Below are 25,955 nucleotides of genomic sequence, written 5' to 3' on the forward strand. Positions count from 1 at the left end.
TATTGACGAAATATCATCAGTCAAGGGGAGAGAAAAAAAGAAATGCATACGACCACCATGGGTGGATAGAAAAAAGGCACAAAAGGCAAATTTCAATTAAAAGGGGAGATTCATGGTTAGGACCATATTCTAAAAGGTAAATATACCTGTGGAAAAGTATTCTTGCACCTGAGTGTAAATATAAACATTTCTGCTATTCACCATTTCGGAGTATAGATTTACAACTAAGTGTAAACTTACTTAATGTCTAAGAACATATCAGCAACTTTTCACTGGGGTGAAAATTTCCCAATGGTAAAGTATACGGAAAATAGTACATTTTATTAGTTCTTAATATTTTAATTTGAAACACACTAAATATTCATTAAATGTTTAATGATGAAAATATAGTGAATTATATATATATATATATATATATATATTTCCTATGGCAGTGTTATGTTATATTATGTTAGGTTAGGTTGTGTTAGGTGGATTGGTAAAGGTCACTTATCACCAGAGGGGTATTCAGGCCCTGGAGTAGATGAGTAGGCCAATATGGTTCTTAGTTGAACAGCTAGGTCTTTAGTTTCTTGCCAAACTCAACTAGGGATGTGAAGTTCCTGATGTGATGTGGAAGGTCGTTCCAGGATTTGCCGGTGATGTAGGAGAAAGAGCAACCACTTGATTTGCCTATGGGGATGCAAGATATCTGTGAAAGGTAGAGTGTGGCTGAGCGCAGTTGCCTGGTGGGTTGGTGGGAGCTAAAGCGGTGGTTGAGGTAGGCAGGTCTGGTGTTGTGGAGGTCTTTGTATGCATGGATGAGCAGTTTGAATTGGCAGTGTTTCTTAATTGGTAGCCAGTGTAGCTCCCTGAAGTGGGGTGTGATATGTGCACTGCAGGGGATGTTGAGGATGAGTCTGGCAGCATCATTCTGGGGGATCTGGAGTCTTTGTATGAGTTGATTCATGATGCCAGCATAAAGTGCATTGCCATAGCGTAGTCTGCTGGTGATGTGGGCCTGGGTGGCTATTCGTCTGGTGCCACTGGAAAGCCATTTGCATATCTTCTTTTGAGCATACGTGGGATGAAGAAACCAGATGAGATGACGGCGTTCAACTGTTTGACCATGATGAGTATGTTCTCGAAGATGATACAGAGGATTTTAGAGTGGGCAGTGGGGGTGAGACCAGGGTTGGCTGTTTTATCAATGTTGATTAGTTCTGTTTCATCTAGTTTGCCATGTTTGACATGCAGTTGGTCCAGGTGGTGTGGTTGTTGTCTGTGAGGGAGAGGATGAGCTGAGTGTCGTCTGCATAGGAGACAATGTTGATTCTGTGGAATCCTATGAGATGAGTGACAGGTACTATGCAGACGTTCAAAAGGGTGGGGCTGAGCAATGATCCTTGAGGGACTCCACAGATGATGTTCTTAGTTTTGGAAGTGTAAGGGTGGAGGCTGACTCGCTGGGTCCTGTCGGAGAGAAAAGAGGCCAACCATTTCAGGGCAGGACCTTGTACTCTAGAGTTGGGGAGTCTTGTGATGAGAGTGCTGTGAGAGACAATAACAAAGTCCACAGAGAGATCAAGAAATATGAGCGCTGCAGTTTCCCCTTTGTCCATGATGATCCGGATATCATCAATTGCTGTGATATGGGCAGTTTCTGCGCTATGATTGCTGCGGAGTCCAGACTGTGAGATGTCTAGGAGGTCGTGTTGTTTAAGGTGATTGGAAAGTTCCTTGTTGATAGCTTTCTTCATGACTTTGGATGGGCAGGGCAGGATCAAGATGAGTCTGTAGATGCTGAACCCTTTTGGTAGGTTGTTTTAGGAGAGCTATGATTTCTGCATGTTTTCGGTTGTCTGGGAAGATTCCACTTAGGGTTGGAGCATTTGTGATGGAGGTTAGGTGGAAGCTGATCAGAGTTCCTCCTAGGATGTAGATATGGTGGGGGCAGGGGTCGGTGGGGGCCCCAGAGCGGACTGTTGTCATGATTTTGGTGGTGTCTTCTAGGATGAGGCGTTTCCAGTTTGTGATCTGATAGTCCAATTTGGAGGCAGTGGGCAGCCGGTTGATGAGGTTTTATGTCTTACATTTGGGGTCAGACTTGCAGTAGATCTTATGAATTATGTTGAGTAAAAATTTGGAGAGGTTGCTGCAGAGATCTTACGATAGGGTGACGGAGTTGGTGGTAGCTGGGTGTTGGATAATTCTTTAATAATGTTTAAGAGCTCTGTGCAGTTGTTGAAGCTAGTTTCTAGTCTGAGGGATGATTTTCTGCCTCGTCAAATTGGGTGTTATGCTTTCTGAGCATGGATTTTTATGTGTTGCTTGCAATGGTGTCCCAGTGGGTTCTCCATTTTCTCTCAGTGTGCTGCAGTACTTCTGAGTGGCCATTTGTGGAACTAGATTTACTCAAATTCTGGGCTGAAGCACATTTACAGCTTTTGTGGCATCTTTGGGCTGTAGCAGCTTCAGATGCATAGTTTGTAAACAGCAAAAGTCTTACTCTGGTGTGATGGGTGTTTGTATTAGCATGTCTTTCCTTACACCCCAACTTATTAGTCCCTAAACCCCACCTATTTTGTAGTAAGTAGTCCTCATTTCCAGCCACTCCTCCTGGTCACTCCCACAGTTTTATGAAGTAGTAAACCAACATTTGGGAGATTTCCCCATAGCAATTATAGGGGAGAAGGAGATGAAGATTTCAACTCTTGGAGGTCACCAAGGACCCTCAAGGGTTAAAATCAGTCAGGCATTCAGAACTTGCACAATTATTTTTCATAAGATACCTTTTCAAACATGCTTGACAATATGCAGGTATTTGCAAATTCATTGGCCGCCTTTCAGCTGGAAATTGTGCAGGTGTTCATTGTCACTAACACATAGCAAGACTTCCACTAAACCATTAGGTCAACATGTTATAAAATTGAAGAACAAGATTTACTGAAATGTTAAATATTCTTACTCCCAGTGCTTGACCATCCCTTTCTGCAGTCATCCCCAGACATTTTGCCTTCTCTCTCCTCTTTTTACTGATTTTTTTTGTTGGCTTTAGGATTCTGCACACTTTACTACTGCTAGCCAGTTATAAAGTGCAGGTGCTCTGTACTCTAAAACATGGTGATACTGGCTTCTTCACAATTGACATATTTAATTTACCTGTAAGTCCCTAGTAAAGTGCACTATATGTCCTCAGGACCTTTAACTTAAATGCTATGGGTGGGCCTGCAACACTGATTGTGCCACACACTACAGTAGCCCTTGAAACATGTCTCAGGCCTGCCACTGTAGAGCATGTATGTACTGTTTTAAACTGTCATTGCAACCTTGCACGTGTAACCACTTGCCAGGCCCAACCTTCCCTTTTAGTACGTATGGGTCACCCCTAAGGCAGGACCTGGTTAGCCCCAATGGCAGGGCACAGTGTATTTAAAAAAATGGACATGTACTTTTAAGTTTAACATTTCCTGGTAGTGAAAAACTATTACATTTGTGTTGCACTACTGCAAGGCCTATTTCTCCTATAGGGTAACATTGAGATTGTCTTAAAATATATTTTAAGGGTAATATACAATTGGGAAAAGATAGAACATTGGACATTGGTGTCTCTGAACTCACATTTTAAAATTACAAGTTGAATTTTAAATTGTAAGTCTGACAATGCCACTTTTAGAAAGTTGGCATTTTCCTACCATTCTGTGCCTCTGCCTGTCTCTGGATACACATATGGGACTGGATGACAGCTGGGCTTGATGCATTCCCCCTAGACAGGTACACACAAAGGGAGCTAGGGTGTGACATTTGAATCCTGATGGCCCATCACCAGGCAGATGGGTCATCCTGGGCAAGATGGGAGGAAGGAGCTGACACACCTGCCTAGGGCTGTGCCTCGTCTCACACAAAGTGCTGCATGCCCCCCTAGAGTGTCTGGAGCCAAGTCCGGAAGGATAGAGACTTTGTGCATGTCAAAGACCTCTCATTGAAGTCTCCCCCACTTCAAAGGCTCAACATGGTTTAAATAATGGATCCCAAACCTCAACCCCACCAAATCATCACACTTCTGGATTAGAAGGACATTCTGCCAGGAATAAAGACTGCTGTGCTGCCAGGGAAGACTGCCACTCTGCTCATCTGCATTGCTGTGTTGGCCTGCTGCCTGCTGTCTCTTGCCTGGGAGTGAGAGGGACTGGACTTTGCTCTCTACATCCTCTACAGAGCCAAGTGACTTCAAGGGCTTGCTGGCTAGCCTCATCTTCTGGAAGTTTCAGGGCCATCAAGCACTTCCCATCAACTCTACTACAGCTCCTGGACGTGTCTTCAACCAGATGCTGACCCCCAAGAGGCTCTCCTCCAGGTCCTGGGCCCTGAAAGTGTTTTTTGGCTCCTGAAATCAAGCTGTTGGGCTCTTCGCGACTGCGCATTTGCACTGGAATCGCACTTTTCACACAAAGGATCAGCGCAAGTGAGGGCACACAGTGTGAATCCCCAATCATGACTCTCCAGCTAGTCCATCCGCGATACCCAGTGGCTCTTCGTGCCCCACGGACCACGGCCAGTGACACTCTCCTTTCTCTCGGCGAACATCTTCCCCACTAATGGGGCTCTTGGCACAGTTCTTGAGAAGGTAAAACTTCAGCTGGACTTACCTGGGACTGTATCTGACCTGCATTCCATTGGGGTCAACCAGTATGAAAAATTAGCAGAAAATAGGGCCTGATTTAGAACATGGCAGAGGGGAATATTCACAGATATCCCGTCCACTGTTTTATGATCCCATTATGTACTATTGGGATCGTAATATGGCAGATGGGATATTCATCACGTTTGTGATGGCGTATTCATCCATAAAGTTCCAAATCAGGCCCATAGTGTTGTAGACATGTAACTAAATATAATCTAATGTGAGAAGAACAATGCTTGATGAGTAAATGCTTGCAAAATGCATGCAACCTATATACTAAAAGGGTAACCAGGAAAGCCCCCTTTCATGTAAAAAGAACAGATGAGGGACAGAATGCTGAACAACGTCAAACATTCACCCCCAGTCCCAGATCTGGGCCTAAATCCATTGTTTTTTGCAGCTCACTATGCCATTTCAGTTTGAGTCAGCTACAAGCAAAGCAGTCTTGACCCTGCTCCCCCTGGGAAAAGTCAGCCCAAACTGCCCGGTCATGTATTCCTTGGACTAGAAAACGAGCATCCTGGAACCGGTTTCGGGTTATTACCCCTCATCAGCCAGGCTAGCTTGATGTCTGTGGCATAGCAAGCACGGGGTCCACGTCTGGGCCTACCTTTCCCACTTAGGGCAACAAATTCAAAAAGAACAGGTGATGGACTGAATGCTGAAAAGTTTCAAACATTCACCCCCAGTCACATATCTGGGCCTAAATCCATTGTTTCTTTGCTCACTATGCCAATCCATGTCTGGAACTAGTCACATGCAAATCAGTCTTGACCCTGCTCCCCATTGGACCAGCAGTCCAGCCTGAACTGAAAGGCCAGGTACTCCCTGGATCGGAAAACATGCTTTCTCTGACTGGTTTTGGGGTATCACCCCTCATCAGCCAGGATAGCTTGAAACCTTTTCTGTAAGCCTATTCATGGTGCTTTTTATTTATAAACTGGAAATGTGCAACTAGGTCAGTATTGAATGGCATGGTGTTTTAAGTGTTGTGAATGAGTCAATAGCCTTTTTCTTATTTCATGAGTTTTTAAATACAAGGCTGGCCTTCTACAAACCTAACATGTCTGGTTCTTCTGACAATATTCCTTTTGATGCATATATCACTAGAAGATAACATTGCAAAAATATAACCTTCTGTTTTAAGTGAACCAATATTTGTTATTTCCAATATAATTTTGATAAGGCTTTCCCATGAAAGAAACAATAAAAACCACACAATATAAAAACATTTCACTGTAACATTTTAATCATATGAGATGTTAAAACTTTAGTCCAGTGGTTACTATTCAACGTGTTTAGGCAAACTATTAAACATGTACTTTCTATTTTTACTTTCCATAGGAGACATCAGAATTCCCCTCCCACCAACAAATGTCCATGCATTTGAGGTCAGTGAAGATTATGTTGTCATTGCTTGGGAAGAGCCAGTACCAAGAGGCAAGGAGCCACTCACTTACTACATTGAGAAGGTGAGAGACTTTTTAATATATGATTAACTTCTGTTAAAATACCGTACTGGTATTTAGGTAGGGCCCAAGGATTATTGGTTTGTGAATTGCTGAAATTAAAATTTCCAAAATAAGTCAAGCAGTTTTATCATTCTGATGGACCAGTAGAATATTTTATCACTTTCAACCTAGTACTCTGATTAAGCTGAATAATTTATGTAAATATGTGCTTTCTCCTTTAACTACTGTACTCCCTCTCAGGCCATAGCTGGAAGTGATAGCTGGCAGAGGGCTAATTTGGACAAGACTGTCGATTCCCTGAGGTTTACAGCACTGGACCTTCTGAAAGGAAAATCCTACTGTTTCCGGGTGCGATCTGTTAACAAGTATGGAGTGAGTGAACCTTCCTTGCCCAGTGAGCCAATTTCTCCAATATCAACATTAGGTAAGTTAACAAAATTATAAACCATTGTGGAAAACTGTTTGTAGTAGAGAGTGTTGTTAAACAATCCACTTCATAGGTAATGACGAATGAAGGCAGTAGTCGTTGATCAACATAGTATTTACATTTTATACTCTAACCAGTTCAGTCAACCAATCAATACAATTTTATTGTGGAAATACAAACATACCATCAAATTTACAGAACACAAATTTCTAATACACTTCATCAGCAATGTGAAATAAAGAAATTGTTAAAATTAGGATCACCCTCTTCTTTTAGGAACCCACAGAACAAAGGTCATCTCATTCCTGAAGTTAACAAAATCTCTCCCAAAACCCTCATATGAATGGAATCTGCAATGGTTACAAGCCGTCTATTAACCGGCTTCACTTATAACCAAAAGTATAATCTGGTAGCTAAGAGCCACTAAAGTCTCAAACACAGTGCCCAGATTTTACAATCCGTATAATAGTGTGCCATACATTGGTGTATTATTTGAATCTCAAAAGATACACCTGGATGAGTTAACTTCTTCAAGCACACCAACTGCAGCAGAGACTCTGGACCTCATTACGAGTCTGGCAGTCCAAGGACCTCCAGGCTCGCAGAAGAGTCAGACCGCTGCACTCCAGCCAGTCCAGTTCGATAGGCACATTGGGACCCTGGCGATTGGACTGCCAAAAGACCGATGTCACCACCCGGAACAAGGTTTTCGACAGGCTGACGGCGGTTGGACTTGTGGTCAGCCACAGCGGCGCTGAGCTCAGTCCCGGCATGCTGATCACAACTCCTGTTTCCACCAGCCTTTCCATGGCGGGACCCCGCTATGGAAAGTCTGGTGCAAACACAGTGTTGGGGGCCATAGGAGGCCTCTGCACTGCCCATGCTTATGGGGCATGCATGGGCAGTGCAGAGGCCCCCCAGCACCCTCGGAATGCGCACTGTCTGCAGACACTGTGCATTCCGAGGATGCAGTTTTGCTAAGGTATTGCCCTTAAGGTTGTCGAGACCAATAACTGTTTCTGCTGGTCAGACTGTTGGGAACGTCATAAAACAATGTTCCCACTGGTCAGCCTGGTGGGAACATTGTGATACGTGGGGGCTGCTGTCGGCATGATGACAGCGTCCTCCCTGTGGCTTTGGCAGCCCCTGCATTGGGACCACCAAACTCATCCTCAAATCCCCTAAGTCCTAGCATAGCACCTGCAGTGCTCACTTTATGTAACATGATCCACTTTGTTTGGACCTGTTTAAACTAAATTAAATCACATGATAAACAAGAGAATACATTAGGAGGAGCATGAAGTATTTTTCCTACTCTTGCCAACACACTAGCTAAATGAAGGGCCCTGAAAGTTAGAGGATTCCAGGAATGAGTGCCCCAAGCAAATAGCTGACCTGAAAAACACAGAGAAGGTTGAGACAAGGTACAGGACAGGAAAACAGACTATTGAAGATGAATGGAAAAAATAGGGCCAGAGAAGGCAAAAAATGGGTATAGGTGATCCTCCATTAAAGGAAAGAGGGGTTATATACAAAGGCAAACTTACATGTCAGTTAAATCTACGTGAGTGAATTTATTGCTGCAATTTTTGGTTACTTTAGCATGTGAGTATTCACAATTTATGAGTGGAAAGTTACCCAAAGGTGTAGACGTACATGTCCTTACTCCTTGAACCAGGGGATGGAATCAGTAAAACTAAACTAAATAAGGTTACAACTTTACAAGAGCATCTGAGTTCCTCACATTTAGCTGAGACCTCCGTAATGGGGGCAGAGGGGTTGATATGGTACATTAAAGGGAAATGTTAATGTTATTTCAAGTTAAAAAAATATTCAAAATATTTGTACATTAAATATTATGTCAAATATTTTATAAATGTATTTTGTAGAATGTAGAATAATTATAGAATAATTAGAAAAACGAAATGAAGAGCACTATTAACCAAATTTTAGATTAGCAATTTATGTAATGTAGGTATATTGTTATAGGATTTATGGAAAAAAAGAATGCCTTCCTATAGTAAAATGTTTATATCTATTATGCAATAAACATTGCTCAAAGTTATGTATACAGTTGAATTAATTGAAGTTTTGTTTTACAAATACATGTATTTGTTAATTAAAAAAAGGTTACTGGGATATTTTCAAAATATATATATATATTTATAATTTAATTTTGGCAACATTAAAATAATGTATACATATTTTTTTAAAGTTTAAATAAATGAATTCATATAACATTATTTCCAATTCAGTTTTATTTAAAGCCTCTACCTCCTGTTGCAATAGCTGTGAATCACCAAGTGTGGAATTGGACTTACTCCAGCTCTGAGCTGAAGTACACTTATGAGTGTTTTGGGTCGTTTTTGCTTTAATGTCTTTAGAAGTTCAGTTTGAGAATAGGAAGGGGCTTACTCATTTGTGAGTGGATGTGTGTCCCTCCCTAAACCCTCACTAGCCCTCCCTTAACTGGGCCTGAGCATAATTTTAATTACGGTGGCATAATCAGAGACATTATGGTAATCCCATGTTACTCATTGATGCAGAAGTACAGATATTAAAGCAATTATGCCTGCTTGTGAAGGCATAAGTAATTTAGGAGGACAACAATTCTAAACCATTTAGCAATCATGACCGGCCGCTCGCGCTCACTACTTGTGTTCTGCTGCATTTAGCACTGTTTCTAAATGCAAAATGCATCCTCACATCTATTTTGGATGCAAGGGTGCATTTAGCGCTAGATGCTTGGCGTAAGTTCAAGAGGCATTTTCCACCCCAATAGCACATTTAGCACTATTTGTTAGTGCAAAATACCTTCTTTGCTATCATTTTGAAATGCAAGGGCATTTGTGTATTAAGAAATAGTGTTAAATGCTAGGAGTACGTTTGGGGGGAAAATTCACCCCCAATAGCACATTTAGCACTATTTGTTATTGCAAGATACCTACTTGTGCCCATTTTGGAGCAAGGGGGTATTTTTGTATTAAGAACTAGCACGAAACACAGAATTACTCTTCTCATGTAATTATGCATAATTTCACAGAATGTTTTGGTAATTCCGCATAATAACACTACACTGAATTATGTGAGTTATGCGCACTATTAGCCTTAACCCTGCCTTACTCCTCCCAAAATCCCTCCCGTTTAGTAGCAAATCTTCCCCCTTTTCCAGCCATACTTCCATGTCCCACTTACATTTATGATTAAAACATATATCTATGTGTGCAAAGTTCACCACGCTCAGGGCAGAGATCCTTGCACTCAAATGACAGCAGAAGCACAGACCTCTTCATGTAGGTTTGTGAATAGCATTTTGCAGTATGTTAGTAGTACAGTGGTAGTACTAATAAAGTACTATAAAATGTACTTTATGAATAAACTTCAAAGCCCTCATCAAAAAATCAAACATGAAAAAAGCAAACAGACAAAGGAATCAAAAATAAAACATGACTAATAAAAGAATTTACATTTTATTTCAAAATAACATACGTATAGCAGAGCAAAACCATTAGAAATGAAATTTAGAAGGGAGATTAGTTCAAACAGAAAAAAACAAGAGACGATTACGCTTGGAACCAACAAAAGTGCACAAATCTGATCTACTTACAAAGACATTCACAAAATATATTCAGATTTGGAAAAAGGGAACAATTGCATTCGTCAAACCTATAAATACCCATTTTTATAAGTGAATTTGAACACACCAGTGATGGTTTAAAAATAGCTTTTGAAGGTGAGGAAATCTCTTAGGCCCTGATTACAAAAAAGGTGCTATTTATTGCACCTGATAAATAACCATACCACAGGGTATGTTATTTATCGGGTGCAATGAATAGTACCTAATACAAATTTGTGGGGAATAACATGCAGATTTGGGTGTTTAACACACCAAAATCTGCATGGTACAATAAACAACGTACATATTTCCCCTGTTAAATTTTAGCAGGTTTGACCTGCTGACATTTACCGATGCTTGAGGTATTTAAAGCATCTGATAATGATCAGATACCTTAAATACCTGCAAATTCGTAATTCTGACCCATGCGTAATCCAGGGTTTACGCATGGGTCGGAATGGACCGACCAACTCGTAATCAGGCCCTTAATATCCTCTTGGTAGGACTTCTTTTAGACATCAAGTGCCCGATTATGCATAGAACAGTAGTGAAGGGGTGAAAATTCCCGAGGTGAAATTATGGCTATTGTGCTGTAGCACCCTACCAGCCAGGCCAGCTTTATGGCAGTGAGACCAGTGGAGCCACACTGGAGGCTGACCTGGAGGGAGGGCACTGACCTCCGGGGGAGGGGGGGGGGGCACTGTGTTTAGCAATGACTTACATTTTAAAAGCACCTGCTGCACAGTTCCATGTGCCTTCAGCTTTCAGACAGCAATACAAATGTCAAGAAAACTCTTGTGATTAATGTTCCTGATGGAGAGAGAGATGGAGTTTTTGAAAGCAACGCTTTTGACCCACCATAAAGTAGCACAGAGGGTTAATGTGCCTGCTGCAAACAGCAGCTCTGTGTTTTATGTGGATAACTGAGTAAATTAGTAATGCCAGCCTTTACCAGCGCTTTAAAGAATGAAATGCATGTGAGACGGGGGGCTATGGAGAGATGAAGGGGAACTTTTGCGAGGTGGTGATGAGCGAATCCGACAGGGGGACAAAAGACATTCACACTAAGCCAGTCACACCAGTCGTCACCAGCCCTAAAACTGCCCCTGCGACCAGTATACAGCAATTACTAAGTATCTCCCCTTAAATGTAGAATCACTATACATACAGGCTCCTTATGGGGAAGAAAACTCATGTTTTTTTCCTATTCTGGAAGGATTAACTCCCATTTACCACCTGTTGTAAGAAGGGAAAAGGGTGCCCTGGGAGGGTAAAGTATTACATGCTCTCCCATCGTGCTGAAAGACAACCCTTGAAGGGACAGAGCCTAGGTTGCTGTTTCAGCTACGAGGGTTTTTTTCAGCCATTTTTCCTGCCCGTGGTATCAGGCCCGGTGTCCCCGCAACCTAGAAAACCAGGTGCAGGAACTCCAGTCCACTTGTGATCAGGTGCTGCGGAATTCCAAGCTTTGCCCACATCATAATTAGAGGTTGATGTATAGAATTCTCCTTTTTAAGTTCATTTTTTTTATTTAAAGTTTGTAATAACGTAATGAAATGCATAAAATGTATTTGGTAACATTTATACTCAAAATCATTAAAAACTGATTTCTTTTGCAGAGAAACCAGCCCATCCAGATAATGTCATCGCTTACAGAGACACAAAAACCTCTGTTGACCTCCACTGGGATAAATCAAAGGATGATGAAAAACTTATTGGTTATTATGTGTATTGCCGGCAGCTTGGAGACACAGAGTGGCAAACGGTCAACAACAAACCAGTGAAGAATAATCAGTAAGCACCAAGAAAAAAAATTAAAACAAGTGACTAATCAAATTAATAAACATCTTAATAGGAAGGTGTAAAATAGATCTTTAAAAATATTACTGTACTTCTAAATTCGATATATTTAGAGGGATATAATAGGGGGCAAATGTCCACCCCAATCCCTTTCACAAATTTAAGGGCATATGTCATTGTGATTGGTAAACTGATATTAAGTGTGGTTAGGCAATACTTTTTACTTTATGTAACATTAACAAGTGACATTAAGGCATCCCTGTTTTTTTTAGGTTTTCAGTCCCTGGCCTCCAGACAGGGAAGGAATATGAGTTTTGCGTGAAAGCTGTCAATGAAGCAGGATTGAGCACTGCTTCCACAGCGTCCACACCGCTGAATGTCAATGAAGCAATATGTAAGTGCTGTACCTCATAGCTCAGAGAGGCAGAGTTCCAATGCTGCAGTTCATCAGTTTGATTTTTTTTTGGGGGGGGTGGAATGAGGGAAACATGGTAGGGATTGATGACAGATCATTAGCAAAGACAACACACATCTTAGTACGTTGAGTAAAATAGTGAGTGTTTGCTGTATTTTAACGCATTCACATGGGGAATAGAAAGTCACATTTTCATCATTACAGATTGCCTTTCTTTGTTGACTGGAAATTAGGTCTATCCGGTAAGAATGAGAAACACTAAAAAGAAGTAAGTGCCAAACAGAAGATCCAGAATACTATTTTGAAAAATAAACTTATGGCCTCATTACAAAGCTGGTGGTCCTTGAACCGGTGACTAAGGTGGACAAGGTGGCAGTTGGACTGCTGCAGCTGTGGAGCCCTGACTGCCACATAACAAGATTGGTGGGCGGACCCACCTAAAGACCACCGTCCCCGCCAGGATCAAAGATCCCGACGGGGTGACAGTGGTCACACTTGTAACCAGCCATGGCGGCGCAGAACCGAGCACTGCCTAGCTGATTACAACCCCTCTTTCCGCCAACCTTTTCATAGCCCAGAGCCCGCCATGAAAAAGCTGGTGGAAAGCCAATGCTGGGGGGCCCCCTGCCCAGCACCATCAGAATGCACACTTTCTGCTTGAACTCAGTGCGCATTCCGAGGGTGCTGATGAGTTAGGCTATCGGCCTCGGCTCCTTAAAGAGCAGGCAGCCTGGCGGGAATACGTATTGCAATGTTCCCGCTGGTCATCCCAGCTGGAACATTGTAATGCACTCAGGTGGAGTGTCACTGCCATGGCGGTGTTGCCCTTCCCATGAGTTTGGTGGTCCTGTGTTGGAACCGCCAAACTCATAATGAGGCCCTAAGTTATTTTTGTTTGAATTGTAGGCTCTTTATATGTCAGAGACTTAGCACCAAGAAGCAGACAAGTATTTTAGATCAGATATTTTTAATGCTGCAAGAGCAACTCAAGCACAAGGTGCATTCTGCAAAACACTGTGATGTGTGATGTCCAATTGACCCCATACTATAGCAAACACCATGGGATTGGAATGCTAGGAATATTTTGTTAGAAGTACTGCTTAATACTATCCAGTGGTTTCCGGTGCTCAGCGCCAAGACCTAATTGTCAACACCCGCACTTATGACAACCAACCACATGGTGGCACTATTTGTCTAATTTTGTAATGAAGACTGCAACAGTTTTTTAAATAATTCTTAATGTATTAAAATTGACTAACACTTGCCACCTAATGCATAAAAGAATAGTTTGGGCGACGTGTATTAGTCATTTTTAATGTATAAAAAGACTGATTTGACATTGGTAGAGCTAACATTGGCAATAGGTGGTGCAAACTGCTGTGATCTCCTCACAAGAGCCCAAGCACTTACTTCATTACAAAGTAAGTACTGATTAGGGCAGCACCCAACACATGTTACTTACATTACAAAAAAAGCTTTTTTAAATAAATTTTTCAGTTCAAAATGGCATATATTTCCAATTTCAAAAGCAGGGAGATGATGTGATTTCCCCAAAATTGCAAGATTTGTGGTGGAGTACCAGAAGTGTAATAAAAACACAGGTCTCAGGGTTTCGAAGTTACAAACTGGACCAAAAGATTCCATTATCAAAAAAGTAAATGACATTGTTTGAAAAAGTGGCTGAAATAAGTATTCACATTTTGCAATTACCAAAAGCCAGCAAGGTGTTTGTTGAGACTGTTTCCATTTAAAAATGTGTGTGTGTGTGTGTGTATCTATACTCAAATGTAGATCCCATTATGTTCCTTTTTTTGCAGATTGTCCTTCGGCTCCCTATGATTTTGCTCTTCTTAGCTGTGGGAAGAATGAAATGGTTATTGGATGGAAAGCCCCAAAGTTCAGAGCTGGAAAGAAAATTTTGGGTTACTTTTTAGATCAACATGACACTTCTGAGGTCGACTGGGAGAGTGTTAACACTAAGTCTATTCCTGAACGAGTTTGCAAGGTACTCATTTCTACTTGATCAGTGTGTTGGAGCTACTTTGTCAGTTCCGCATGATAAAATGCTTTAGTAGGTCAAAACCAATTTAACGTTCTCTTTGAAAAGACAGGGATCCAACTTCAATTGCTTTCTAATTTGGGACAATGCACTCTGTTTCTTGTTAGAGGTCTGAGTTAGCTATAGGAATCTTAGACCAGTGGTGGCGAGGAATCATGTGATATCTTCATTCTGTCGAGTCTTGTTCTATCTTCATTTGAGTGAATTTTTCAAAGACGCCCAATAAATCAATGGACTTCTCTCCTGGTCTTGAACATGCTGTAGACAGTGATTCCTGTTATACCTCTTATTTGACCACAAAAATACATTTAAAGATGAAATGATACATTGGGTTTCAAAACCATTAATACCCTGTCTTCAGCTGTAACAACTATTAATGTGAAGGAATAACTGCGTAAGCAAAAATGTGTTTCACGTTCTTAAGGAACTGTGGTCTATTTTCAGAAAAGATCAACTATACACTGGTCTGATCACTCCAAGTGTATTTTTTTAAAGGTTTCAGATGATTGTGTAGAAACACAGGTAACTGAGCAAAAACAGGTGTTACTTGGTTAGGGGAGCTTGGAAGGCTAATAATGGAGTATTCTCCAAAATTATTTAAATACCCTCTACTGCAGGGTATCTCAGCTGTGCATGGAAGTTTGAATCTTTTCAGGTTCCTGACCTTGTTAAAGGGAAGGTTTGCTGGCGGGAGCTCTTTCCTCATCTCCACTCACTTGCTATTTCTATTAGTCCTCCTCAGTAAAGTTCTCTAGTCTACTTTGATAACCAATCAAGGGTTACATGTGGATTTTATAAATCTTTTATTCAAAACAATGTTTCCCATTTTATGAGCTTCGAAGATTACATTAGTGTAATTCAGTCCACTAGCGTTTATGATATTTCTGCTAAAGTGTAGCATGAGCACGGTTACTCACTTTGGTATAAATAATTGTATGACCAAGCTCCAGCAGTGTTTCAGGGAGACATCGTTGGAGTAAACATTTTCACAGCCATATAAAACCATATAAAATTGAATTTTCCCATTTGGGATTTCACCTTACATTAAGGCTGTTTTGAGGGCATGTGTTGCAACCTGCTGCTCTGTTGTGGGAATCTATCTATGTAGCCTTAACCCTGATTGGATACAGTAGCAGGAAATGAAAAGAAACAAAAGGCCACTTGCTTTGTTGTAGCCTGCACTAGGAACCACGAGGTTGGCTGCCAAGCTGCGAATAAAAATGGATACGTACTCTGTTTCATAAAGTGTGTAGAAAATACTTGAACCACCTCTTGACAGCTACTGAAACAATAACTTGTAATCACACTCAGAAGTATTTCATTTTTTTTGCTTTGATTGGCTGTTGCAGAAGCAGTCTGTAGGCACCGCCAACAGGAAGGTGTGTCAGATGTCAAAGAGATGAAGTATACATTTGTTGTAGGCAAAGTAGCACATACTTATCATGTTGCTGACTTTGGCTCCACGATCATGGGCATGTCATGGCACAATGCATCACTGTACAGGTTTTTAAGAACTCTTTCATTATTATTATGGTGAAATCACGACCCCAATATCCATATATTACCAAGGGACCAGAGGAATAAAGCTTTTAACGTATGACAAATAGCAACATCAAATGCCGCTCCTCCAAAAGTAGCGTAAGAGCCTGCAAGTGGTCATTGGCAGCTGTAATATTACATGATGATGGCTCTGGTAAGAGATGCTGTCTAACAGATAAGTTCCAGATTTCCATAGTGCCAGAATTCAGAAGAAAGAGTCATGGATTAGAGCCCCACATTCCCACCTAGCAGAATTGTGTGATCCTCCGTCAATTCGTTTATCTCCCAGTACCTACCTATGTTCCACAATCTGCTAAAAAGAAACACAAATGCGAAAAGATACTAGAACTGTTGATTGCACTGAGTGAGACAATAAATGCAATATGAAGCAGCCGCCACCTTAAAAAGGTGTTTTCTTTTAAGTGAATGAGATAAAGCCTCATCCTTTTCGATACCCCCATTATTTTTCAGATTGTGTGATCCAGGTGCCCAATGCAATGACGATTGACCATTCTGATTATGAAATCCCTCAATCTGTATAAAAAGACACACTGTCATTCTCTAAATCCAAGCATTTTATGAAGAAAATCATTCCTATACACATACACACAGTCTGGTCCTTGGCATGTGGAATTAGACAATACGCTCTTAGTCGACTGGTTAAAGATCCGAGATTCTCCTACTGAATCTGGCCGCTAAACTACCTGTGGGTATAAGCCTGACATCAACGTGTTACTGGTTTCATGAAAATGTAAGCTGTTTGCAGCTCCTCATTTTCTACAGTTGTGTTAATTCAGCAAAAACACAGGAGAAGCAAAGGGCACATCATAGTTTTTTAAAAGCCTTTCCTGAACAGTTGAGCCTTCATCGTATTGATAAACAGTGGTCAATAACAGACAGAGACAACCCTTAAAAAGCAAAGACGAAAATATAGAATTAATTTTACTGGATGATTAGTGAGATTATGTAAACCACAAGTATTTAAAGGAACAACATGAGGAGGTGCCTCAATTGACAAATTCTAAATAGTACCCCCGATTTTCCTTTCAGCCCTTTTAATATCCCTCCGTACATATTGTACATTTAAAATGCTCTAGATATAGTTAGTGTTGGGGTGAAAACATACAACATAATGTGTCTGGAAAATAAAGGAGCTATACAACCCAGTTTGGTGATAACGATGCAGAATCCAGATGTGATGACTGATGTTAAGAAGAATAACATTTAACACTAGGTTTCCCGGAGAGAAATATAGTTGTTGAACTGTGCCAAACCTATCAATTACATAAGTTATTTAATAAAGCAAAATTGCGATTTGCTTCTTGGAGCTATTGTGGATGTGACTTGATTGGTCTTGAATGTTCAAATAATTTACACTGTGACCCGCAGCTAATTTTACAAATATTGCTTTGAAATTCAGACTAGATCCAATCTAATAAAAAACGTGTAGAGTAATGTACATCACAAAATGAGTGTTTCTTCTAATCTTAAAGGTAGGCAACCTGACAGAGGGACATTTCTATGAGTTTCGAGCCCGCGCTATGAACCAGGCTGGTGTGGGAAAGATGTCCGAACCGAGCGAGGCATTTAAATGTGAGGAGTGGACAATGCCCCAACCAGGTACATCATGTCAAAAACCTCATTGATTCATAATTCTGTTTAGTAGTTACACATTTCCATATGCAGTCACTAGGATGAACCTCAATGTTTTGTGAACTAAGAGAGCAACCTAGGCTACTTCTCTGTTTTGAAGGAATCTTTCTTAAAATGTCTCTTTCCATTAGGCTCTCCAGCTTCGCAGTGGCGGTCAGGACTGCCACTGCTGTGGCGGTCCGACCACCACATTAAGACCCTATGGGTCAGACCACCAGGGTTCCATCATCTCCATTGGAATCAGTGATCCCGACGGGTTGACGGCGGGTGAAGGTTGCAATAAGCCAGGATGCATGCATCGCCATCCTGCAGATTACGACCTCGTTCTCTGCCAGGTGCAGGGGGCCACAGGGGAGCCTCTGCACTGCCCATAAACTTGGCATGGGAGGTGCATGGGTCTCTCTGCCCAGCACCATTGCAATGTTCACTGTCTGCTGTGCAGACAGTGAGCATTGCAATGGCGATGGCATTCCCTGCAGGTGACAGCATTGTCGATTTCGAACCGGAGACAATGCTGCACCAGTTTCCCGCTAGGCTGGTGGGCGGAAACCTCAGTTTCCACCCATCAACCTAGCGAGAAACTCATAATGTGTCCAGCAGAGTGGGTGCCACTAAGGCCGCAGCCACCCTGTCGGGATTTTGGTGGACGGGTCTTCCCATCTGCCAAGCTCAAAATTAGGCTCCAAGTGTTCTGATGCAGTATTTGTGAGCATAAAAGTTGATATGTAAATGTTTTACTGTTCACTATCCGACCCATTTTGTATTTTTTCTTTTACTCACTAACATGTAACAGGCCCACCATATGATGTGAGATTTACAGAAGTACGAGACTCTACCCTCATGCTTCATTGGGAGCCACCTGTGTATATAGGAGCCAGCCCAGTAACTGGCTACCACATAGAGATCTGCGAAGAGGGATCAGATGAATGGAGAACTGTGAATGAGAAGCCAACAGCTGACACCCACATGAGGGTTTGTATGGGGACCATTTATCAATGAGAGAGCATTATTAGGCATTGGGGAGTCATAATCAGTGTGCAGGACGTTCGCTGACAACCTGACATGCATCTTCCACAGTTATTGTCTCTTGCCATTCAATTGACTTTTCGCCCCATCTTGATGTCTGTACTCTTTTCTGAGGCAGCTAAATTGTGGGTCTCAAGTAATCTGAAAATCAACCTTCCACTACATGTTCTGTGTCACGCCGAAATCGCTGGGCTCAGCAAAGTATTATTTATTAATTGTTAATTATTCTGCATTAAGTTAGCTTCACAAGCTCTTGGTATATGTTCTTCTGAAAATCATGAACATTGTCTACATTTTGCGAAGTATGTATGTTAATTATGGCTAAAATCATGTCAAATGCCACCCTCAAAAATATATTTTTGTGATAGTTTTTCACTTTAAAGTGTGTTTTACCTCACTGTCTATCTTGGAAGATGGTTCATCCAAGGTGGAAAATATAGTTGTGGTTGTTGTACTTATTGTCTGTCTACCAAAGACGTTTGAGCGCTGTGTTACAATTATGGGTGAATAAAGTTGGATAATGAGATTTGTTAGTTAAACACAGTCCTGGTTGAGTTCATCCCTGATGTGAGTACTGATTGTCTGTCATGTGGGTGCATTTAGTATGGGCTGTGAGAACAGACTTAATGCCACATCTTGGGCTGGTAAAGCCTGACCAGGATGCTAGACTGGTCCTCATTATTGCATTAGATAAGTGGTGTGTCCTTTTTTTTATGTGACTCGTGCACTTAAGCTCCATCCAGAATATTGCTTAGTTCTCAGTATGGCTGTAAAACGTCACTACCCTCTGCCAGTAGGTGGTGTGACTTGTGTCTAGGCAGTATGAGTCAGGCCAGATATATGGCCACTCCTAAATTTCAAATATTCCCTTGTAGAAATGATTAAATCTTGATCTCATCTCTTGCAGCCATCGTTTGAATCTGATTAATAAAAATACTGAGGAACCATGTCCTATTTATGTTTCAGTGTGACTAACTTTGTACCACAGAAAATATGGTACACAGTGTCTCTTCTGTTAATTTACCCTATTTCTACCTACAGGTGTCTGATTTGGATAAAAAACAATGTTATCGTTTCCGGGTGCGAGCCGTGAACTCAGCTGGGGTTGGCATGCCATCTGTTCCCTCAGACCCTGTGGTGCCAGTAACCAAGCCAGGTATGTTAACATGACCATGATTGCCATTACATTGCAGCTTTGTTTTTGTAACTCAAATGTATTTCTATGAAGAGTGGAGGCCAGGCATAATTTGCATGTCTTACTCAAGGGCTGGTAGACATGTAATTAGCAAACAGGTATCTATTACGTATCATGCAAATGTCCTTGATTCTTTGTGAATCAGCATCTAGAGACACACAAAAACCATAGATCAAGTGTTCCACTTTATGTTATTCCTCTGGAAAGCTGTCGTATTGAACCAAGGGCACTTGTATGTAGAGTTTGTTGAGTTGTGAGCAGCATTTTACCTGATTCCCCGAAAAAAACTGTGCTGCACTTAAAGGCTTGGGGATGTCAATGAATTTGTTACGCGCATTAATACACCTGTATAGTAATTGACAGAGAAAATAAATTTCAACAGGGGTGTTCGCCTGGGATTCGTCTTAACCCCAACCTTGTTCACACTCTATATTAACAGGCTAATTGACTCACTGTACGATTGTAACGGCGACCACTCCCCTTGAAACTGGCACACCAAAGAATCCCTGCCCTGCTTTTCGCAGATGATATGTTACTGATTCCAAAAACACCAATGGGACTGCAGAACATAATGAACCATTTCTTAATTTCCTGCAAGAAGTATGGCTTAGAGATTCATGTTTCTAAAACAAAGTTTATGACTTTTCACCCGAAAGGTAGTTTAGAGGAAAAACAAAGTTAGTTTCCACTAACCTGGAGCAGGTTAAAGACTTTGAATACCTGGGGGGTAGGAGAGATTGCTAGTCCATTGTCATGGGCTCACCAAATTAAAGAGCCAGTAGACTTTACAATATGCTGGGACAACAGCTGTAAAGAAATTAAATAAGTCTAACTTCTGACCAATATCACCTGCATTACAAATTTACTGCACTAGGGGGCTTGGTACAGCCTTGTATGTGACAGAAATCTGTGACGCAGAACAAACCAGTGGTTTAGAGAAAATAGAAAATAGGTTCATGCAATCAGTACTCATGTTGACACACAGTGCACAACTAATACCAATGTGCCTAGATCTGGGTATAAAGAATGTAATACACGTGGCAGTTCTCAAACCCTTGACTTACTGGCTAAGGATCTGGACAAGTAAATCCCCGATTCCTCTGCGTCCAGCTTTCTTAGAGGTGAAAATCCAGGACAATTTCAGGTTACTATCAGGGTTTAAATACATCAAGACCTGGTTGCACAAGTTGGGCCTACATTCAGCCTGGAATAACCCAGAGCAATCACCAAGGAAATGATAGGCCAACTCAAGATAAGATATTGGAAGTACATTGATGATAGTTGGCAGTCCAAATCATATTTTGGTACTCTTGACAGGGAGATTTCTAAATTGTAAATGCAATGTGGGGTTGAGCGTTTTCTGGTTCGAATTGAGCCACCTTAATCGAGATCCATCTTCTAAAAGGTCAGATATGGTATTTTGCCGCTGAACAAATTTAGAAGCAGACGGCAAGAGTGCTCCGCCTCCCCTACCTGCCCTGTTTGTGAGACAAATACTGAGTCAGAAAAGTATTTTCTAGTTTTCTGTCCCTCCTACTTCAAGCTGAGCAACACTTGAATAATTCCAATTTGCTTCTCTTTGTCTATAAAACGTTTAATGGGTGATGTTCGGATATTAAGATCTGAAACTACGGAGTGGGTTGTGTACTTCATGTCCAGATATTTATTGTTTGCCTGGCATGCAAGATGTACAACTTTACACATATGACACTTACAATCATTATATCCATTATTAAGATTTTATTTGTATTCAAGATTTGGAAGAATGATGTATTTTAACTTTGTATCTTCATTCATGATGTATGTATTTGTGATTTAATATGTCTAATTTCTGAGGGACTATTCCCTGAAAAATAAAATAAACAAAATATGCACTTTGCATGTGAAATTGCAGCTTCAGTTACCACATACTCGTAATCACAAATAAACAACCCATTCGCATTAGGCACTCGGAATGCAACAGTGAAAATTAAAGCACTGCTCCAAGGAATTTCAGCATTCCATCTGGTGAATTCGAGTACATTTCTCTTTAATTATATTTTGCCTGCCTGGTTCTTTTTCTCCTCTTCCTCTGTGTACATTTCTCTAGCTAAACAGTGACCTCTGACACAGATGAATAAGGGGAATGGGAGGGGCAGAGACCTGGAGGTAGAACAGTAGAATGAAAGTGGTGAAATAGAGGGAGAAGATAAGTTGAGTTGAAAAAGTAGGAGAGCAACAAAGTATATTATTAAACATAAGACAGCCTGAAATGAAAACACATAAAGTTAGGAAAAAAAAATAAGTAGAAAGAGAGAAGAAGAGAAATTACCTTCAGTGAGGTAATGAGAGTTACAGCTAGGGAGAAGGAAGTTTAGAGAGAGGCTAAGGAGACCAAAACGACAAAAAATTCAACATACACAAGTCAAGATATGAATTTCCAAATGAATAAGAGTCTTAGGCCCTCATTACGACCCTGGCGGGCGGGGGAGAAGTGGCGGTAAAACCACCAACAGGATGGCGGAAAAAAAAAAATGGAGTTATGACCATGGCGGTTACCGCCATGGTCATCCGCCACTTCTCCACTCCGACCGCCAAGGCGGTGACGACCGCTGGGCTGGAGAATTCGGTCTCCAGCCTGGCGGCCGTCACCAGACCGCCGGCGGTATCAGGACCCTGCATACCGCCATGGATTTCGGGTGGTTTGGAACCGCCATGAAATCCATGGCGGTAGGCACTATCAGTGCCAGGGAATTCCTTCCCTGGCACTGATAGGGATCACACAACACCCCCTCACCCTCTCCCCTAACGGACGATCAACTTACCTTGTCCATTGATCCCCTGGGAGGGGACGGGATCCATGAGGGCTGCTCCGCCGCCAGCTCCCTGTCATCAGAACACCGCCACACCGAATCATGGGACGTGATTCGGTGGGCGGTGTTCTGATGACGGGGCGGTGGAGGTGGAGCAGCCTCCACTTCCCCGCCGACCGCCAGTATGGCTGCTAGCGGTTCTCTGTCCAAAAAAGGACGGAGGGCTGCCAGCAGTCATAATACGCTGTGCGGAAAACCTCCTGCTCTTCAGCATGGCGGTACCTCGGCGGTCTTTTAAAAAGACCGACGAGGTCAAAATGAGGGCCTTAATCCTTAAAAAACAATGAGAATGCTGTTGTTACACAAAGCACCTGGTTAGCGTCAAAAATAAAGCTGCACGGGCGACCGTGAGTTGGAAAAGGCTAGCAATGTGTCTATTCCTTACTCACAAGCAAGGCCATCCGTTATTTCCTTCTACAGTCAGGTCAGGATGCGTCATTTTTCTCCCTCACAAGAGAGTGATACATCGATTTCCAGATGGGGCACGGAGTTGGGTTGACTTGGACGCCCAGGGACAATGCGTGGAAAATCCGGTCACACGGTATCAGAAAACCGCGCTGGGTGGGGTTTGCGCCGTTAACAGCCTCCGTAAGTGGGTGTTGCATGTCGTACCTCCAGCGGTGATGCGTCGATCTCCCAGCCGCAATGCAGGTGGAGTGTCGATTTCAGCTTCAAAGCCGGCAGCACGTCGTTTTTCAGCCGTGTTGCTGGAGATGCGTCAAAAAGTTCCCTGCACTGCATTCTGTGCGTGGATTTTCAGTTCATGGCTGCCAACTTCACCTTTTAAGGGCCCAGGGACTGGATAGGGCACCATTTGGGAGGGCAGGTGTCTCAGCAGAGAGTCAAAGTGCTGGCAAGGGAAGTCTTTGATGGCCCTGAGACTTCAACAACAGGAGGCAAGCTCAGTTCAAGCCCTTGGAGATTCTTCTCAAGTAGGAATGCACAACAAAGTCCAGTCTTTGTCCTCTTTCACAGGCAGAAGCAGCAACTGAAGGATAGCCCAACAAAGCACAGTCACAGGAAGGGACAGCACTTCTCCTCAGCTCTTCAGCTCGACTCCTTGGAAGAGGTTCCTCTTGATTCCAGAAGTGATCTCATTTTCAGGGGTTTTGGGTCCACTACTTACACCTCTTTCTGCCTTTGAAGTAGGCCTACAAGATCCTGCCTTGCCCAGGTCAGGCCACAGACACACACCAGGGGGTTGGAGACTGCATTGTGTGAGGGCAGGCACAGCCCTTTCAGGTGTAAGTGACCACTCCTCTCTCCCCTCCTAGCACAGATGGCTCATCAGGATATGCAGGCTACTCCCCCAGCTCCCTTTGTGTCACTGTCTAGAGGAGAGGTGCAAACAGCTGAACTGTCAAACTGACCCAGACAGGGAATCCAGAAACAGACAGAGTCACAGAATGGTTTAAGAAAAAAGTGCCTACTTTCTAAAAGTGGCATTTTAAAATACAGTCTAAAAACAACCTTTACCAAAAGATGTATTTTAAACTTGTGAGTTCAAAAGACCCTAAACTCCATGTTTCCATCTGCTCCCAAAAGGAATCTGCACTTTAATAATATTTACAGGCAGCCCCCATATTAACCTATAAGAGAGATAGGCCTTCCACAGTGAAAACCGAATTGGGCAGAATTTCCCTGTTGGCATGTACAATACACTAGTATATGTCCTACCTTAAATATGCACTGCACTCTGCCCATGGGACTACCTAGGGCCTACCTTAGGGGTGCCTTACATGTATGAAAAGGGAAGGTTTAGGCCTGGCAAGTGGGTACACTTGCAAAGTTGAGTTGGCAGTTTAAAACTGCACACAGACACTGCAGTGGCAAGCCTGAGCCATGCTTACAGGGCTACTAATGTGGGTGCACAACCAGTGGTGCAGGCCCACTAGTATCATTTGATTTACAGACCCTGGTCACCTCCAGTGCACTGTACTAGGGACTTACTAATATTACATATAAATTTTACATAGGAGCACTTGCACTTTAGCACTGGATAGCAGTGGTAAAGTGCCTAGAGTATCAAAAACAGCTAAAACAGAGTACAGCACACATCAACAACCTGGGAAACAGAGGCTAAAAGTTAGGGGAGACCACGCCAAGGATGCCAAGTCTAACAAGGAGATAGAGGGGTATGGTAGAAAGAGAGGTGACTTGCAGAGGCTTTGGGCAAAGAGCGGCAGAGGTTGATCAGGAGGCAGCACAGAGAGAGAAGTATAGAAAGATGAAAGTTAGAGGGAGTGGTAAGGTAGGGAGAGAGGGAGAATGAGAAGAGATGTTGAAAGATAGGTTAGGTAAAAACAGTAGAAAGGCAGAGAGAACGGAAGTGAAAAAGAGCAGTGAAGTGGAGAAAAAACTGAGATGTAGAGAGAAAAGAGGAAAAAAGAGAGCCAGATGTAAGGTAGAAAAATAGAGATGACATTCATCCAGAGAGAGGACTGAGCCAAAGGCAGAGGAGAGGTGAAGAGAGATTGAGATAACAGAGCGGTGAGGTAAACAGAGATTACATTTGAGAAGGCGCTCAAGTAGATGGAGAAAGTGTGCAGACAATCATGGTGTAAGCAGAGCAGTGAGGTGCAGAGAGAGGCCTGAGGTAGGGAGAGGAGGTTGAGAGGCAGAGATTTAGATGTAGGCACACAGGGTGGGCAGAGAGAGCGAGAGGTGAGGTTCTGAAAGAAGTAGGATTGGTTGGGATGAAGAGGTGTATTGAGAAAGAGATGAGGAAGGCATAGGTCAGGTAGAGAGGTAGGCGCATTGAGTGCTACAGATAGCTAAAGAGAGTTAAAGAGAAAAGTGTTAGGTAGAAGAGGCGAAATCAAGTAAGGAGAGAGAAAGATTATTTTTATTGAAGCTGCCTGAGAGTGCAAGGATTAATGTTTGGAAGTCCACGCATGCCCAGCTATCAAAGTAAAATCTTTTTTAATGTTTTTATGCACCCCTTTATCATTTTGCCCAGGGGTCTGAAATGTGACGGCCCTGAGCACTTGCCAACTTTGCTCATATCCTAATCGGTAGATAACAGTCGAGACGGTGGGCAATCGGGCAAAACGCTCCATCCCACTAATATTCAATTTGCTGTAAAAATCAGTCTTTATGTGAAGAGCAACAAAATATTGGTGTTACGTTCACAAACGAATTGTCACTTATATACAGAAAAGAGAATAACGAAATAAACATGATACATGATTTTATGGAGTGAAGAGAGAACTACGGAGCAAGAAAACATCAATTGCTA

The 25,955-nt window shown here is 42.2% G+C and overlaps 1 protein-coding gene across 1 annotated transcript in view; it reads left to right on the top strand.

Moving 5' to 3' along the window:
* The window catches only part of MYOM3 (myomesin 3), a 394,520-nt gene that overhangs the window by 280,493 nt on the left and 88,072 nt on the right, over positions 1–25,955 (top strand). Inside the window, exons 14-21 of the mRNA XM_069223954.1 lie at positions 6,008–6,135; positions 6,376–6,559; positions 11,798–11,972; positions 12,251–12,372; positions 14,211–14,398; positions 17,485–17,611; positions 18,438–18,616; positions 19,712–19,826. Of these exons, the coding sequence (XP_069080055.1) occupies positions 6,008–6,135; positions 6,376–6,559; positions 11,798–11,972; positions 12,251–12,372; positions 14,211–14,398; positions 17,485–17,611; positions 18,438–18,616; positions 19,712–19,826 (1,218 nt within the window). The remainder of the gene's footprint in view (positions 1–6,007; positions 6,136–6,375; positions 6,560–11,797; positions 11,973–12,250; positions 12,373–14,210; positions 14,399–17,484; positions 17,612–18,437; positions 18,617–19,711; positions 19,827–25,955) is intronic.

Source organism: Pleurodeles waltl, chromosome 3_1 (genome assembly GCF_031143425.1).
Source record: "Pleurodeles waltl isolate 20211129_DDA chromosome 3_1, aPleWal1.hap1.20221129, whole genome shotgun sequence".
In the NCBI taxonomy this organism is placed as follows: domain Eukaryota; kingdom Metazoa; phylum Chordata; class Amphibia; order Caudata; family Salamandridae; genus Pleurodeles; species Pleurodeles waltl.